The sequence below is a fragment of the Ambystoma mexicanum genome, chromosome 6p (genome assembly GCF_040938575.1).
Source record: "Ambystoma mexicanum isolate Mex_15411 chromosome 6p, UKY_AmexF1_1, whole genome shotgun sequence".
Classification (NCBI taxonomy): Eukaryota; Metazoa; Chordata; class Amphibia; order Caudata; family Ambystomatidae; genus Ambystoma; species Ambystoma mexicanum.
In genome coordinates this window covers 647,087,402-647,100,704 of record NC_090935.1, presented here as the reverse complement: position 1 = coordinate 647,100,704, position 13,303 = coordinate 647,087,402, and the positions used below count along the sequence as shown (strand labels likewise).

Genomic DNA, 13,303 nt, shown 5'->3' with positions numbered 1-13,303 from the left:
GGTGGACATTATGTCATCTCCAGGAAGGGGGTGGAGCAAGCTTCCACCTGCCATGGCCAGCCTGATTAACTAACAAAGGCTCCATGTATCCAAACTGCTCTTTTTTTTTGGGCCCTGCAGCTGGTGGCAGCTATTAAAATACCAATTGGAGGTACTTCAAACAGGCCCACATCGTGCCTGGCTGCAGAGGGTTAACAAAGGAGACAGGAAACACTACCTTTCATATGTAACTGTGTCAACCTGAAGCCAGCCCCCACCCTCAGTATCAGTGACAGTGAGCTGTCAAGTCTGGGACTGTGTGTTTACTGTAAACCACTCCGTAGCAGGACCCCATTCATAAGGTACAATAATGTGGTTTCCAGGAGATTCTGGTCTCGCTGAAGCTTCAAGGAAGGCCTACCACTTTAATCAGGAACCACAGAGAGATCCATTAACCAGGGGGACTCTGATCAACAATAGACAGGAAGATGGGTGGGACTTAGTATCAAACGTTTTCACACCCTTTACCTTTCCTGTTGCAAAGCACTCTAGTTATGACCTCACACATACAGGAGATTGTTGGTGCGGACCCCAGGATTGGTTAATTAAGGTAGGCTTAGACTACAGCAATAATGTGTCCCACTTGGTTTTAAAAGAAGAATGAGCCCCTCTTTTGACAAATCATCTGTAGACTTCACTTGAATTAACAAAGAATAACTCAAACTTGGACCCTGGCTGAAGGTACAGTCTGCCTTACATCTTCCGCCAGTGAAGGAAGGACATGATTTCCAAAGAGGGAAGCCAGATCCCTCCCCTAATCATCTCCCAGGGAACAAAGGGCAATAAAGAACTCAGAAGATGCTCCAGAACCGGTACCCAGCCACCACACAGCGTGCCCTGCTAGGCTCTGTCGCAAGCTTCCTAGGTATGCAGTGCCAAAGGTCTCTGAACCTACAACCAAGGGCAAAGCAGCTGCCTGCAACACTCCTCAGCTTTGTGATGGCTGCCTTAAAGGACACAAGCCCATTGAAGAAGGTGGGAAAAGTGCCTCGACGAGTATCTACCAACGTCCACTTTAAAGTACTTGTTTGAGCCAGTTAAGTTTATCGCTCTGCAACTGATGGCAACACTGACTGCTGTCAAGCCTCTGCCGCTTAGACATCTGAGAAGTCTCGACCAGTACTTCAGAACAGCTGATCAGCACCTAGACAACAATTCCTGTCCCTGAGCCACCGTGTGGGCCAGCCAGCCTGCATTCGTTCGTCCAGCTTTGCTCGCCGAACCGTCTTGCCGCCGATACCCACAGCTGACTCCCGTCTTGAACTCTGTCACAGAAACTGCAAAACACCCTGAAGCCGACTCAACCGTGTTGAGCACCAAGAACATGTGCAGCTAAAGGTACATTGTGTTTCTGCCACCTTCCCTCCCCCTTCCCAGAAGGCCCCCAAGAACATATGACCCATTGTTCCCTTTGTGCTGAAGCCAAGTAAACTTAAACTGTTGTGGTTATTAACCATACCGACTACCCTCCTGTCAGTTTCCAGAGGGCCTCCCTTTTCCTTCTTTGAAACTGTCGGTCCTCTGCATTCCTTTACCGAGTGGCGTGTGTTTAATAGTGTTGCTAGAACTTTCTATTGTGATAGAAATAAAGTCGATATTTTTGATACAACCTTGACTGGACAGTCCCTTTTATCATTGGGAAATTGTATTTTCGCTGTGTTGCAACTACCAGCGATCCACGATCTTTCGGAGATGAGCATGCCATTAAGTGCACGTTACCAAAATTGGACAAGGAGATCCTATAATTTTCTTGTTATTCCAATCTGTTTGGATCGCTGCTGGTGTATTAGAGGTGTTGGGCTGATTGTTTAGAAACCGATATTCACCCCTCGACCACTGTTACCCCAGATGTTGATTTGTCACGTTAGACACAAGGTGGATGCGAGTTGATGCAGGACTGCACTAAGCCCCTTGTGAGGCAATGTTTTTTCTGTGACCGTTGCTGCTGCATGAGTATATCCAAGATGATTAATCTCTTGGAGGAAAATCCATCAGAAAATTCCCAGTAGTAAGTAATTTGTCTCGTCCATCCCCAACAATCCCCTTCACAGTAAGATGAAGCAAATATGACAGAGAATGTATGTTGGTTATAAAGAACTGATGCTTTTTACCGCAACAAAACATTAACATAACGTCTTAAGTTTAAGATTTCAAATGTACCATTTCATTTTACAAAAGTCTTTAAAAAATCAATCATATTTTTTTTTTTTTTTTTTTACTCTTACCAATGACATTCTAAAATTCAGATCTTGTATTGCAGGACTTCATATTTTTTTGTGATGCTGTTGCATCATGGATTAGCCCAAAGGATGATCTCCGTGACATGTTCTGTAAGGTAATACTTTCTGCTTCCATTTTACTCAGTTACAAAAAGCAATTTTGAAGTGCACTTTTGTCATGGTAAAGTATGGATTAAATGTATGAGCTTTGTATTTTGAATTCATTGCATTAAATATTTTTGCCTCTGCTGTGCTGAACATACTGATGTTGACCGCTGATGCCACGCTACCAGATTGAGACTAGGTAGTAACTGATAACGCTGGTATTACACTTGTGAACTATGGTACATTCTCTGTTAAACAAAATAAAGTGATAACTAAAGACACTCTTGACCTGTCTTTTCATTGGTGCTAAGGCATCAGCATGCCTTGGCACCAGTGTTGAAAGCATTGGCGGTAGTGTAAATTCTTTTTCTGTGGATGAGAAATATAAATTGAATATGGACCATTTTCTACCACCCATCCATTCCTTTCAACAAACTAAAAGTAGTACTCCTCTACTTCTCCACTGATGTGCTTTAAGTGCTTTACCACAGAAACCTGAGCTAACGTTCTTAGGGTTTGAGTGGGGGTTGGTGGGAGGTGGGTCTTGGACGTCAGCCATTCCAGGAATTTGCGTATATGCAGAAGAGCACAGATGCTTACAAGGTCATTTTTTATTTGCTTGTTTCTCCACTGATTGTGGTGGCAACGGAGGAGATTAAATTAAGGTGAAAGAAAAGTAAAAGTGACCAAGTAAAACGATAGGGTAAGGTGGGGGGTGGAGGAGGGAGTAAAGGAAACTGAAAAAGAAAGAAGCGCTGATGGAGAATGGGGAGGAAAGGCATAAGGGAGGGAGACACTGTCAAAAAGAACAGGCACTGGCCAAACAAACAGTTTTAGCTTTTGTGTAGGCATGGGATATGTGTGTGCAAGGCAGTGGCATAATGGTACTACGTGGACATAATAATATGACCAAAGCTGGAAAATGGTGTTAGTATTTGTGCAAATGTCAGTTCCTGACTAATACTTCTACACAAACCAAAACCGTTGGCTTTGCCAATGCTTTTTAACAGGATCTTTAGTGGAAGGAATAGATGGAAGGGGACACATTGCTTATAAATCAAGTGGTTGAAGACTGACTTGGTTAAGAGATTTTATTTCACCAGGAGCTCATTTACATCTACATTTAATCCATGAACTCTCTGAAGACTGTTCAGGAATAACACTGGTATACAGTGCAATGTTTGATGTTACTGCATGATAGAGCTAGCTCAAAGAGATCCCAGAACGGTGTGATTTGGGTGGGAATGGGCAAAGCGGTTGAAATGGCCATAGTGATTAGCATGGCCGTGGATGGTCAATGGCTGGATAAATAACCAAACAACCCAACAGATTGAGTCCACCTCCCCACACCCCCACATCCTTTCTTCCATCCAATGCAGTACTTTGGACTTTTAGCTCCACCTAGCAGCCAAAACTGGAAATGGAGATCTAAAGCAAGAAAGTGGAGTCCATGAAATGAAGAAAGCGGGAATAAAAGATTCTGAAAGCTTGTAGAGTGAGGAAATATTAGAGGGAGACCAGAGAGAGTAGTATTGAAACAGTAAGCAGATGCTCAGTTTTAGAGAAAAATTCATGACAATGTGGAGAAGAATGTAAACAAATTTGTAGACTTGAGCAGAAAAGGAGTTTAGAGATAAATGTACAGTGGAAGTGAACGAAAGTATGCGACAAATCTTAAGAGGTGAGGGGCATTGATTGATATTTTATTTCTATCGCGCTCGTACACAAGTGTTTCAGAGCGCATGTAAAGGCAGTCATGAGAAGTGGAGGAAGAAATGGGGACATAAACATTAAAGTAATCAACAATATTACCCTGGAGAACAACAAAATAATCTGTGCAAAATATCTTTATTAGTACCACAAATTGTCCCTCCAAATGGAAAGGGTGGGGCGGGCTATTCAGGCAGTCGTGCTGGACAAACTGCTGTTAGAAACTGAACCCATGTAGAAAAACTGATTCAAAAGTAATACAATTCAGTATGTGCATACATCCTTCTGCTGTAAATGTGATACACAACATCTATGAAAAAGAATTCTATAATTTCAGACAGATACAATTATATGTCCAATGCATTTCAGATAAATTCAGTCTTCATGGACATCTCTGAGTGATGATGTATACAAATTAAAGGTTGCATGTTAAAGTTCTTTAACGAAAAACATCAAAAGTAACCGTCTGTTTCATGATTCTTGCTTCAAATGTCTTTCCTAAGAAAAAAACTGAGACGCGGAAAAATATAGACAAACCTGCTAAAATGTGGTTGCATGTCTTTATACCGAGATATTCTATACTGAATGCCCATATATCGAAACTTATACCTTGAAAGCCTTAATAGTGAATTTATTTTAATTTTATCTTGGGGAGGGTGTCCCTCCCTTAGCCCTGTTTCCAACCCCGAAAAACCCATCCCGACAGTTTCCTAACAAAAAACTAACCCTTTACCCCACCATCAATATATTCGATATAAGGGTTTTCAAGGTATATGTTATGAGTGATTCGGAATACAATTTTCGATATAAACACTGTATACCCTAAAATGTTCATAGGAGTTCTTTGTGAGTTTGATTCATTGTATACATTTTAGGTTCTCAAGGGATCTGAATCTAAAGGCCCTGTAATCAGGTGAATGTCTGTAAAGAAATGTGTATGTATGAACAGAGAACTCTTAATTATGGAACTTGGATCTACCCAGTATGGGTTGGTAGTTTATCCTAATGTGTTAGTAAATATGTACTCACCCAGAAGTATCCACAAAAGGTGTTCCTTCTGGGCTAGCGTGAAACCCATTGGTGACAATCCAGCATGAGGATCGCTATGATTTGTATTTTGAAAACTGCCTGGGTGACAGTGTGCACTTACTGTGACATCACCTGCTCAGTGATGCCATGCTAAAGTGCTACTCTATGCGGATAACCTTTTTTTCATGGTCGGTATTAGTGCTTACTCCTACGTCCCGTCCCCTTTCCTCCATACTGTATGGGTGTCACTCGCTAGAGACTGAACCTTTTTCACCAGAAAAAAATCTTCTTCCCCTTTAAATTTAGAGACGCGCAGGGGCTCGGTCCTGGGAGCATGCCCTCCCCTGACTCCACCCACCAGCGCCAGTCCTTTTTTCCACGTCGACTGGAACGGACCGCTTTCACCAGCGCTCCTGGGTTAGGCTTCGGCCTAGTAAGTGCCTTAAGTGGCACTACAAATCGAGCCGGGGCTCATCGAGGGGGCGTGGCCTAACAGCGGGGGTCTTGATGGCCCGTTAGGCCACACCCCCTTGACGAGCCCCGGCTCAATGGGCTACTGCCACCCCTGCCAGGCAGCCTTTTGTAGAGATTAGCACCCTCTCCCCTATGGGAGACAGGGTGCTGATCTCTGCATTTATTTTGTGTAGGCTTGCCTGGCAGGGGACAGCGCCTGCCTATTCAGCCTTAATGGTGGTGCTGCCCTTCGCCAGCTGGGGAGGGGCAGCACCACCATTAAGGCTGAAAGGGTGAGGCCACTGGAAGCAGAGGCCTTTTTCCTAAATACTGAAACTCCCGCGAATGCGCGGCAGCTCCAGTATTTAGAAAGCAAGGCCGCTGCTTTCAGCAGCCTCACATTTTTTCCATGATGGTGGCGCCGGCCGACGGGAATCTCTTGATTAAAGGGATGCCTCGCAGGTGCGGCGCCACCATTATGGCTGAAAGGCATTTTTTTCTGTAGCCTGAAGCTCTCGCAAATGAGCGAGCGCTTCCGGCTGTAGAAAAAAATGCCTTTTCGTGTAGTGGCCGGGGCTGCCAGGGGAGATTACTGGGCCCCGGCAGGGCCCCGCCTCAAAACGAGCCCCGGCAGGCCCCGGCCCACTTAAAGCCCTGGGCCTAGTAATTCCACACGCTTTCCCCCGTAGTAGTATCTTTGTCTTTTATTCAGATACTCTGTCCTCTGGTGCCACGCTCGTCCCCGGCGCATGTCGACGTCATCGGGCTTAGCAGGTGTCCAGCCTGCGAGGGACTCCTCCCTACGTCCGACCCCCATGCTCTTTGCCTCCGCTGCCTTGGCCCCGATCACGGCTGGGAGGGTTGTTCTGTCTGTGACACACTTAAACCACATGCTCTGAAGAACAGGTTAGCTCGGTGGAGAGCGCTCTTCAGAAAGTCGCCTGCAGAGGACTAGAAGGACTTCGTCAAGGCCTAAGGTAGGGCCACTATTTTCACCCCGCAAGGGCGACTCCTTCCCGAGGAAACACTGAGGCTGCTTCAGCTACCAGCCCTCAGGCCAAGGGGTCGCTAGGTACTGAGGCTACTTCAGCTACCAGCCCTCAGGCCAAGGGGTCGCGAGATCCTGCTGGTTACGTTGCTGAGGGACCGCAAGGTTATATTCCCAGGTCTTCACCCGAGGGGCTGTGCCCTACTACTGGACAAATGTCTGAGGGGGGGTGTCTGTACGCAGCACTACCGGTTAGGGTTGTACCGGTATAAACACTGTGGTCAGTTTCATTTTGCTTCAATAACCGTTACCTTGTTTGTAACGGTAAACTGATTGAAATGTTGTTTTTGTTTTGCACTTATACTGTTTGCAGTGCACCTCAATGAATGCAATTGGAAATTGCAAATAGTGCTGGCAATGGGCTGGGCTGGCTTCAAGTGAGCCTGGCTGGGAGGGACTGGAGGAGGTGGAGTTTGGCCAGGCTGGGCTGGCAATGTGCCTGCAGTTTCAGCGGGAGTCTGCTTCTTGCCATCCATTCTTCTAGTGACTTGTAGCAGCTGCTTATTTGAAGTATCACTTTGCCGAAGTGCAAGAAGTAGTGGTTATATGAGAGGTGGTGGAGGTAATTCACTCTCTTTGATTGTAACTATCATCAGCATATTGAGATTAGAAAGACTGCATGCAGACTGAGATGGCCATTGTGGCTTTAGATGGGCAGGTGTCTAGGGTTTGTGCGAGCCTGCTAGGAGTTGGAGGAGATGGAGTGTGCCGGGCCCAGGCTGGGCTGGGCTGCTTCAAGGAGCCTGGAGGAGGTGGAGTTTGCCCAGGCCCAGGCTGGGTTGGGCTGCTTCAGCATTGCAAGCCTGGAGGAGGTGGAGTTTGCCGGGCCCAGGCTGGTCTGGGCTGACTTCAGCAGCCTGGGACTCAAGGAGGTGGAGCTTGCCCGGGCCCAGGCTGAACATTCCAGAATCCCCAGCACCTGTCAAGCTCTGCCGGCCTCCATCTAAAACCCTGCTGCCTGTCACACTTCCAAACGCTACGAGCCACAGAAATGTAAGGTGAGCACCGCTATCCTCTTTCTTCTTCCCTTGTCTCATGGCCTTCTTTCCCTCTATCCTTTTTCTTCTTCCCTTTCTGTCTCATGGCTTTCTTTCCCTCTGTTCGTTCTGTCCTGCTTCCCCCTCTTTGTTTAAATCTATTGCTGTGTGGTTGAGCATGGAACTAAAGGGAGGAACGGTGGGCATCAGGCAACAGGCATCACATTGCTGCAGAGATGTGACACATCACTTGTAGTCAGTAGTACCATCTACGCCTGTTTCGAATTTCCTAGCACCAAATCTAGAGCATCATTTCAGGGTGGGAGGAATGATAAGGGGGCCTACCCGTGTTTTAGGGTGATTAACCTGATGATCAAGGATCAGAGAATATTATGGGCAACAGAGCATTGACGAGGGTGTTGCTTGTTAGTGGCTGTCCTTCGTAGTGTTGAGGGCTTGATCAGCATCTGCTATTGATAAGCAAAAGAGGAGCTACCGGTATAGAAAAAGTATTGGAGGCAGAAACTACTGATGGGCATTAGAGCTGCTCCATGCTGCAGAGGGTGGTGGGCCCGCGCAGTGGTCGGTTGGATGCAGAGGTCGAAGTGGGCAGGAGCATTCGGGAACGTTGCTCCCATACTTTTTATTTTTAAGTTTCACTGTTGCTATAATTTTATTTTAAAAAGAAACCCTTCCAGAATGGTTTAGTTTTAAAATAGAAGTGTAAGAAGAAGTTGAAACTTGCACTTCGGTACGCTGCACTGCCCATTCCCATAGCAGGTTTATTTGTTTTGTGGTTTGGATTGTGTGTGGGAGGGGGTGCAGGGATAGGGTTTGTGGGGAGCGGGGCAGACCAGCAGGGAACGTAGTTCCACTACTTCTTTTTGTACACCTGGATGCACTTGCCCGTAACAGCTGGGACAAAACCACTCTTCTGCTTGGGCGAGGTTGGGGGAGCCATCTTTCGGTCTGTGGTAAGTGCAGCGGCGGTGGTGGATGAGCACACTTTGCCATCTGTGACGGGTGTCGTCAGGCATCTGCCTGTGAGAACCGAGTTAGGATTTGCCTTCTTCCCATGAGCATGGGACAAAACCATGCTGCCTTGGGGCAGACACAACAGGAAGGTCTGAGGCCTGTGAGAGGTTGAGAAAAAGCCAGCATTTTTTGTGTGAATGGTATGGTGACCAGTGCTGGCGATTGGTCTGGCTCTCTCGCCGGATCCGAGAAAAAATAAGTTACTCACCGTAGTGACTAACGTACTCCTAGACCATAGTCCCCTTTCCTACATACTGTATGGACATCCCTCGCTAGTGACGCGAGACAGAACCTTTTTCAACAGAAAAAATCTTCTTCGCCTTTAACTTTAGAGGCTCACTCCGCCCACCGGCACCACTCCTCAGTCCCCCTTGATGCTTCGACAATATTACCATTGCCTAATGACACCAGTATTAAGGGGGAGCATGGTGGGACGTATGGAGGAAAGGGGACAATGGACTAGGAGTACATTAGGCACTACGGCGAGTAACTTATTATTACTCCTACGTCCCGTCCCCTTTCCTCCATACTGTATGGGTGATTACATCTGAATGTAGCCATATGGTGGAGAGGGGACCCTCTTAAGAAAACAAGTTCCTCAATACTGCTGGACTAAATGCTGCGTCCGACCTGGAACTGGCATCCAAGCAGTAGTGCTTGCGGAACGCCCATGTAGCCGCCCTGCTGATGACCTGCCACGGAACATGCCTCTGGAAAGCCACTGCCGTGGCTTTGGCTCGGATAGCATGGGCATGCATATTTTGCCAGGAGTGGTTTGTGCTGCCCCTCATAAGCCTCTTCGATGGACGAAACCATCCACCTAGCTATCGAGACCTTGGAAGCTTGCTAGCCTGGCCTTGACCCACCAAAGGTGACAAAAGCGAGCCTCTGATTAGTGGAAGCTCTTGGTTCTGTGAGGTCGAATTTTATAGCATGCCTGACATCCAGACAGTGCAGTACCTTCTGGGCCTCTTCTTTGGGGTCCGCGAAGAAAGTGGGTAGCATTATCTCCTCATTCAGATGAAACGAGGAGACTACCTTAGGTAAGAATGCGGGGTGAGTTGAGTTGTGAGCACCACCTTGTCCTTATGAAAATAGTATAGGCCTCTGAAGCCACCAGTGCCTGGATTTCACGAGACCGTGCGTACAGAGGTCAGACCCACCAAGAGGGCTGTTTTAATGGTGACTAGCCTGATGTCCGCAGATGGCATTGGCTCAAATGGTTTGTGCCAAGCCGCCCAAGACTACATTGAGGTCCCACACCGGGTGCAGCTTCTTGATAGGTGGGTAGAGCCTGGTGAGGCCTACCAAGTGTCTTTTCACTATCGGGTTGGAGGATGAAAAGACCGCCTCAGAGTTCTGATAGGCTCCAATGGCCGCAAGGTAGGTGCAGCAGGTGTCTAGTGCACCCCAGAGCGTGCACGGTGTGCAGAGAAGGATAGCACATCGTCCAAAGTGCAGGGCAGCGGATTGACATCATTTGATTCCGCCCAGTGACAAAACCTAGTCCATTTGCTCTTGTACTGGCCCCTAGTAGCGTCGCTCCTAGCGCCTTGTATGATGTCTAGGTTAGCCTGTGACAAACGCAGATGCTTCAGTGTGACCTGCTCAGGAACCAAGCTGCAAGGGCTAACCTATGGGGGGTGGGGGTGGATAACTGTGCCTCCCTGCTGAGATGATAGGTGAGCTGGGGCCAGCGGAAGGTGCATCGGGGGCTGATCGAACAGGCTGAGCAGTTCCGAGAATCATGGCCTCACCGGCCACCAAGGCACTATCAGAATGATACGTAGGTGCCGGGACTCCCTTATCTTGCAGATTACCCTGTGAACCAGGGGCGTGGGATGAAAGGCAAATGCGTTCATGCTGTTCCACTGTATCTGAAACGCATCACCCAGAGATCCCCAGCCCTGTCCTTGCCAGGGCGCAAACTGGGGGCACCTCCTGTTGGACCAGGTGGCAGAGATCCACCTCAGGATGACCATCTGTTGCCAGGTGGCAGAGATCCACCTCAGGATGACCATCTGTTGAAAATCCCCTGAAGGACCATTTGTTCAACTGTCATTCGTAATTGTCTGCACCCAGCCTGCAGACACTGTCTGCCTCCAGGTTGGACTCCCCCGGGAGGTGAATCACTGCCAAGTGTATGTTGTTTACCAGAGCTCACTCCAAAATGCTGACTGCTAGAGCGCAGTGGGGAGGGGACCTGGTGCCACCCTGCTTGTGATGTAATGCATGCTGGTGGAGCTGCCCGTTTGAATCAGGATCAACTTGCTGCGGACCATCGGGGAGGAAGGCTTTGAGAGCTAGCCAGTTGATGGGAGTTTCCTGCTCCTTAAGGGACCAGACCCCGTGGACACTGTGGCTGTCCAGGGTGGCTCCCCAGCCCTCTAGGGATGAGTCCGTGGTGATGGTAACCTGCAGTGCCAGTTGCCAGAACGGTCGGCCAAACCGCAAGTTATGGTCCATGCTCCACCAGACAAGGTCTTGGTGGAGCTGAAGTGGGATGCTGACCAGCTCCGCCTGAGAACCCCTCTCCTGACTGCAGGAGGCACCGAAGTGCAGCTGCAAGCATTTCACCTTGAGCCTCATGTGTGGCACTGCTAGCAGGCATTCTGCCATAATGCCCAGAAGGTGTTGGTACCACTATGCTGAGGTCACTGCCCTGCTGAGGAAATGCCCCGTGGCTCTCTTGATGGCTGTGATCTTGTCCTCCGAGAGGAACATTTTCTCTGAGCTTGTATTCCAAATGAAGCCCAGGAATGTTGAATTGTCCAGCATGTGGTCTAGCATGGATTCACATGCTCATTCCCCGTTGTCAGGCTGGGAATCCTTGGTAAAGAAAAAATCAGTATTGGTTTCGTTTCTGATCTGTCTTTCTTAGTAACAAATCACTGGTCTCTGGGTCATACTGTCCCCAGTTAATGACTGCCCTCTCCCTAAGCCCCGCCCCTGGCAGCCATCCTCAGATTTTTACCGCACGTTCAAGTGTTGGGAGTCCTCGTGCTATAGCTCTCAAGCTTTTACTGCGTTTTGCGCTTTTTCTAAGAGATTTCTCATTGGGACTGAAAAAAGCCCTTATTCCCTGCCTTGTGCTGTTTGCAGCGGTGCTGGCTTGGAGACCGGTCCAACTGTCTGGAGCTACATTCCTGGAAGCCTCGTAACACGCCAAAGGCCTGACCCTTGTCGGAACGCTGGTGCGTCTGGCTGTATGTCTTAGGCATGGACTTCGTGAGGATAGATGAGGAATTCGCCGTCTGGGGGCTCTTTTTCTTATCAAGTTCATCGGTGGTGTCATGAAAAAGGTCGCCACCCAAGAATGGAAGGTCCAAAATGCGCTTCTGGATGTCTGGGTTCAACTTGGTAGCCCGTAGCCAGGCTGTTCTTCTCATGTCTGTAGCGATGCAAATGGCACGATTCTGAGATGTCTATGTGGGCCACGGTGGACTCCATTATGTCCTGCACCACAATTTTTGCTTCCGCCAGCAAGGCCTTGAAGCGTGCCTGACTCTGTACCGGAGGTTACCGGAAGAAGTTGGCGATTTCCCGACAAAGCCTTTGATTGACCGCAGCGAGCATAGCGTCCGCATTGGATTGACACAGGTGCAAAGAAACGTTGGAATAGACCTTCTTTCCATACGCTTCCAAGATCATCTCCTCCTTACTCAGGGGTGACGAGGCTGAGGTAGCCGAGGATGATTGCAGCTTGGAGTAGAGTGAGGCTGCAGCAGTCAGAGGAGTGTGGTTGAGGCTGTGCCGACAGCAAGAGTGGATCCCCTCCTATTGCCTGTTCTTGGCGTCGAGGCTCCTGTTGGTCGGCTGCACCGAGTGCGCTTTAAGCCAGACCTTTTTGGCCAGAGCCACAATGTCCTTTTGCATTTGAATCCCTGTTCTAGCCGCGGGGCGTTGAGTGAGGACCTCCGCCAGAACCCCCGCCTCTGGTTGTTCAACCTCGGGTTGTGGGAGCCCCAAGTATTTGGCCAGACCTGCGAGCCGTTCATGAAATGCCTAGGCAGGCGAAGGCGTGTCAGGGTCATCCTCCTCATCGGTGTCCACCGAAGTGTCCTGTTGGTCCGGTGCAGCTGGAGGAGTACTAGGCGCTGAGATGTACTGACCGGAGCCAAAGGCTGCTGTGGAGGCTGAAACGGAACTGCCGGGGCTGCAGGAGGCAACAGGCCGGTGCCATGGGAACAGGCATGGGCAGCAGAGGCTGCACGGGGGCCTGAGGTGCTGGAACCACGGGTGGAGCTGCTGTGGGTGCTAGAGGCAGGACTGTAGGGAGCACGTCCCTGATTGTCATGACCCTTGCCCCTGGCCCTCACTGGCAAGTCAGCCTTCCAGTTATGGCCAGGTCAAAGGCCTTAAAACCTCATCCAAGACTCTCTTGGAGTCAGTCCTGGCGCCTTTGGTGCCAGGTTCATAACTATCATGAAGATTAACATTAGAATGCGATTATTTACTTGGGACTATTTAACTTTGGGGGAGGGTGGGGTTCAGCCAACATAGAGGCACACACATAGCTCAGTTACAAGGAACTGAGCTATGCGGTCTAGTCTTTTGGGTGTGGCAGGCCTGGGACTACTTTACCTGGACTACTTTACCTGAGACTATTTAAACTGCACCCAAACAGCAGAACATGCTTTGCGTTATTCTGCTTTGGGCAGCGTAACGCTCACTGTGTCCAGTTCTTT

General features: G+C 48.8%; 1 protein-coding gene across 2 annotated transcripts in view; it reads left to right on the top strand.

The window, feature by feature from the left end:
- Positions 1-13,303, top strand: part of TNPO1 (transportin 1) — a 1,970,728-nt gene that overhangs the window by 1,681,405 nt on the left and 276,020 nt on the right. For both annotated transcript variants that reach the window (XR_011280658.1, XM_069627508.1), the window contains one exon: positions 2,300-2,374. Coding sequence is in view for 1 of the 2 variants with exons in the window: in XM_069627508.1 (XP_069483609.1) it covers positions 2,300-2,374 (75 nt within the window). In the remaining variant the exon portion in view is untranslated. Of the gene's footprint in view, positions 1-2,299; positions 2,375-13,303 lie in introns of those variants that run through there.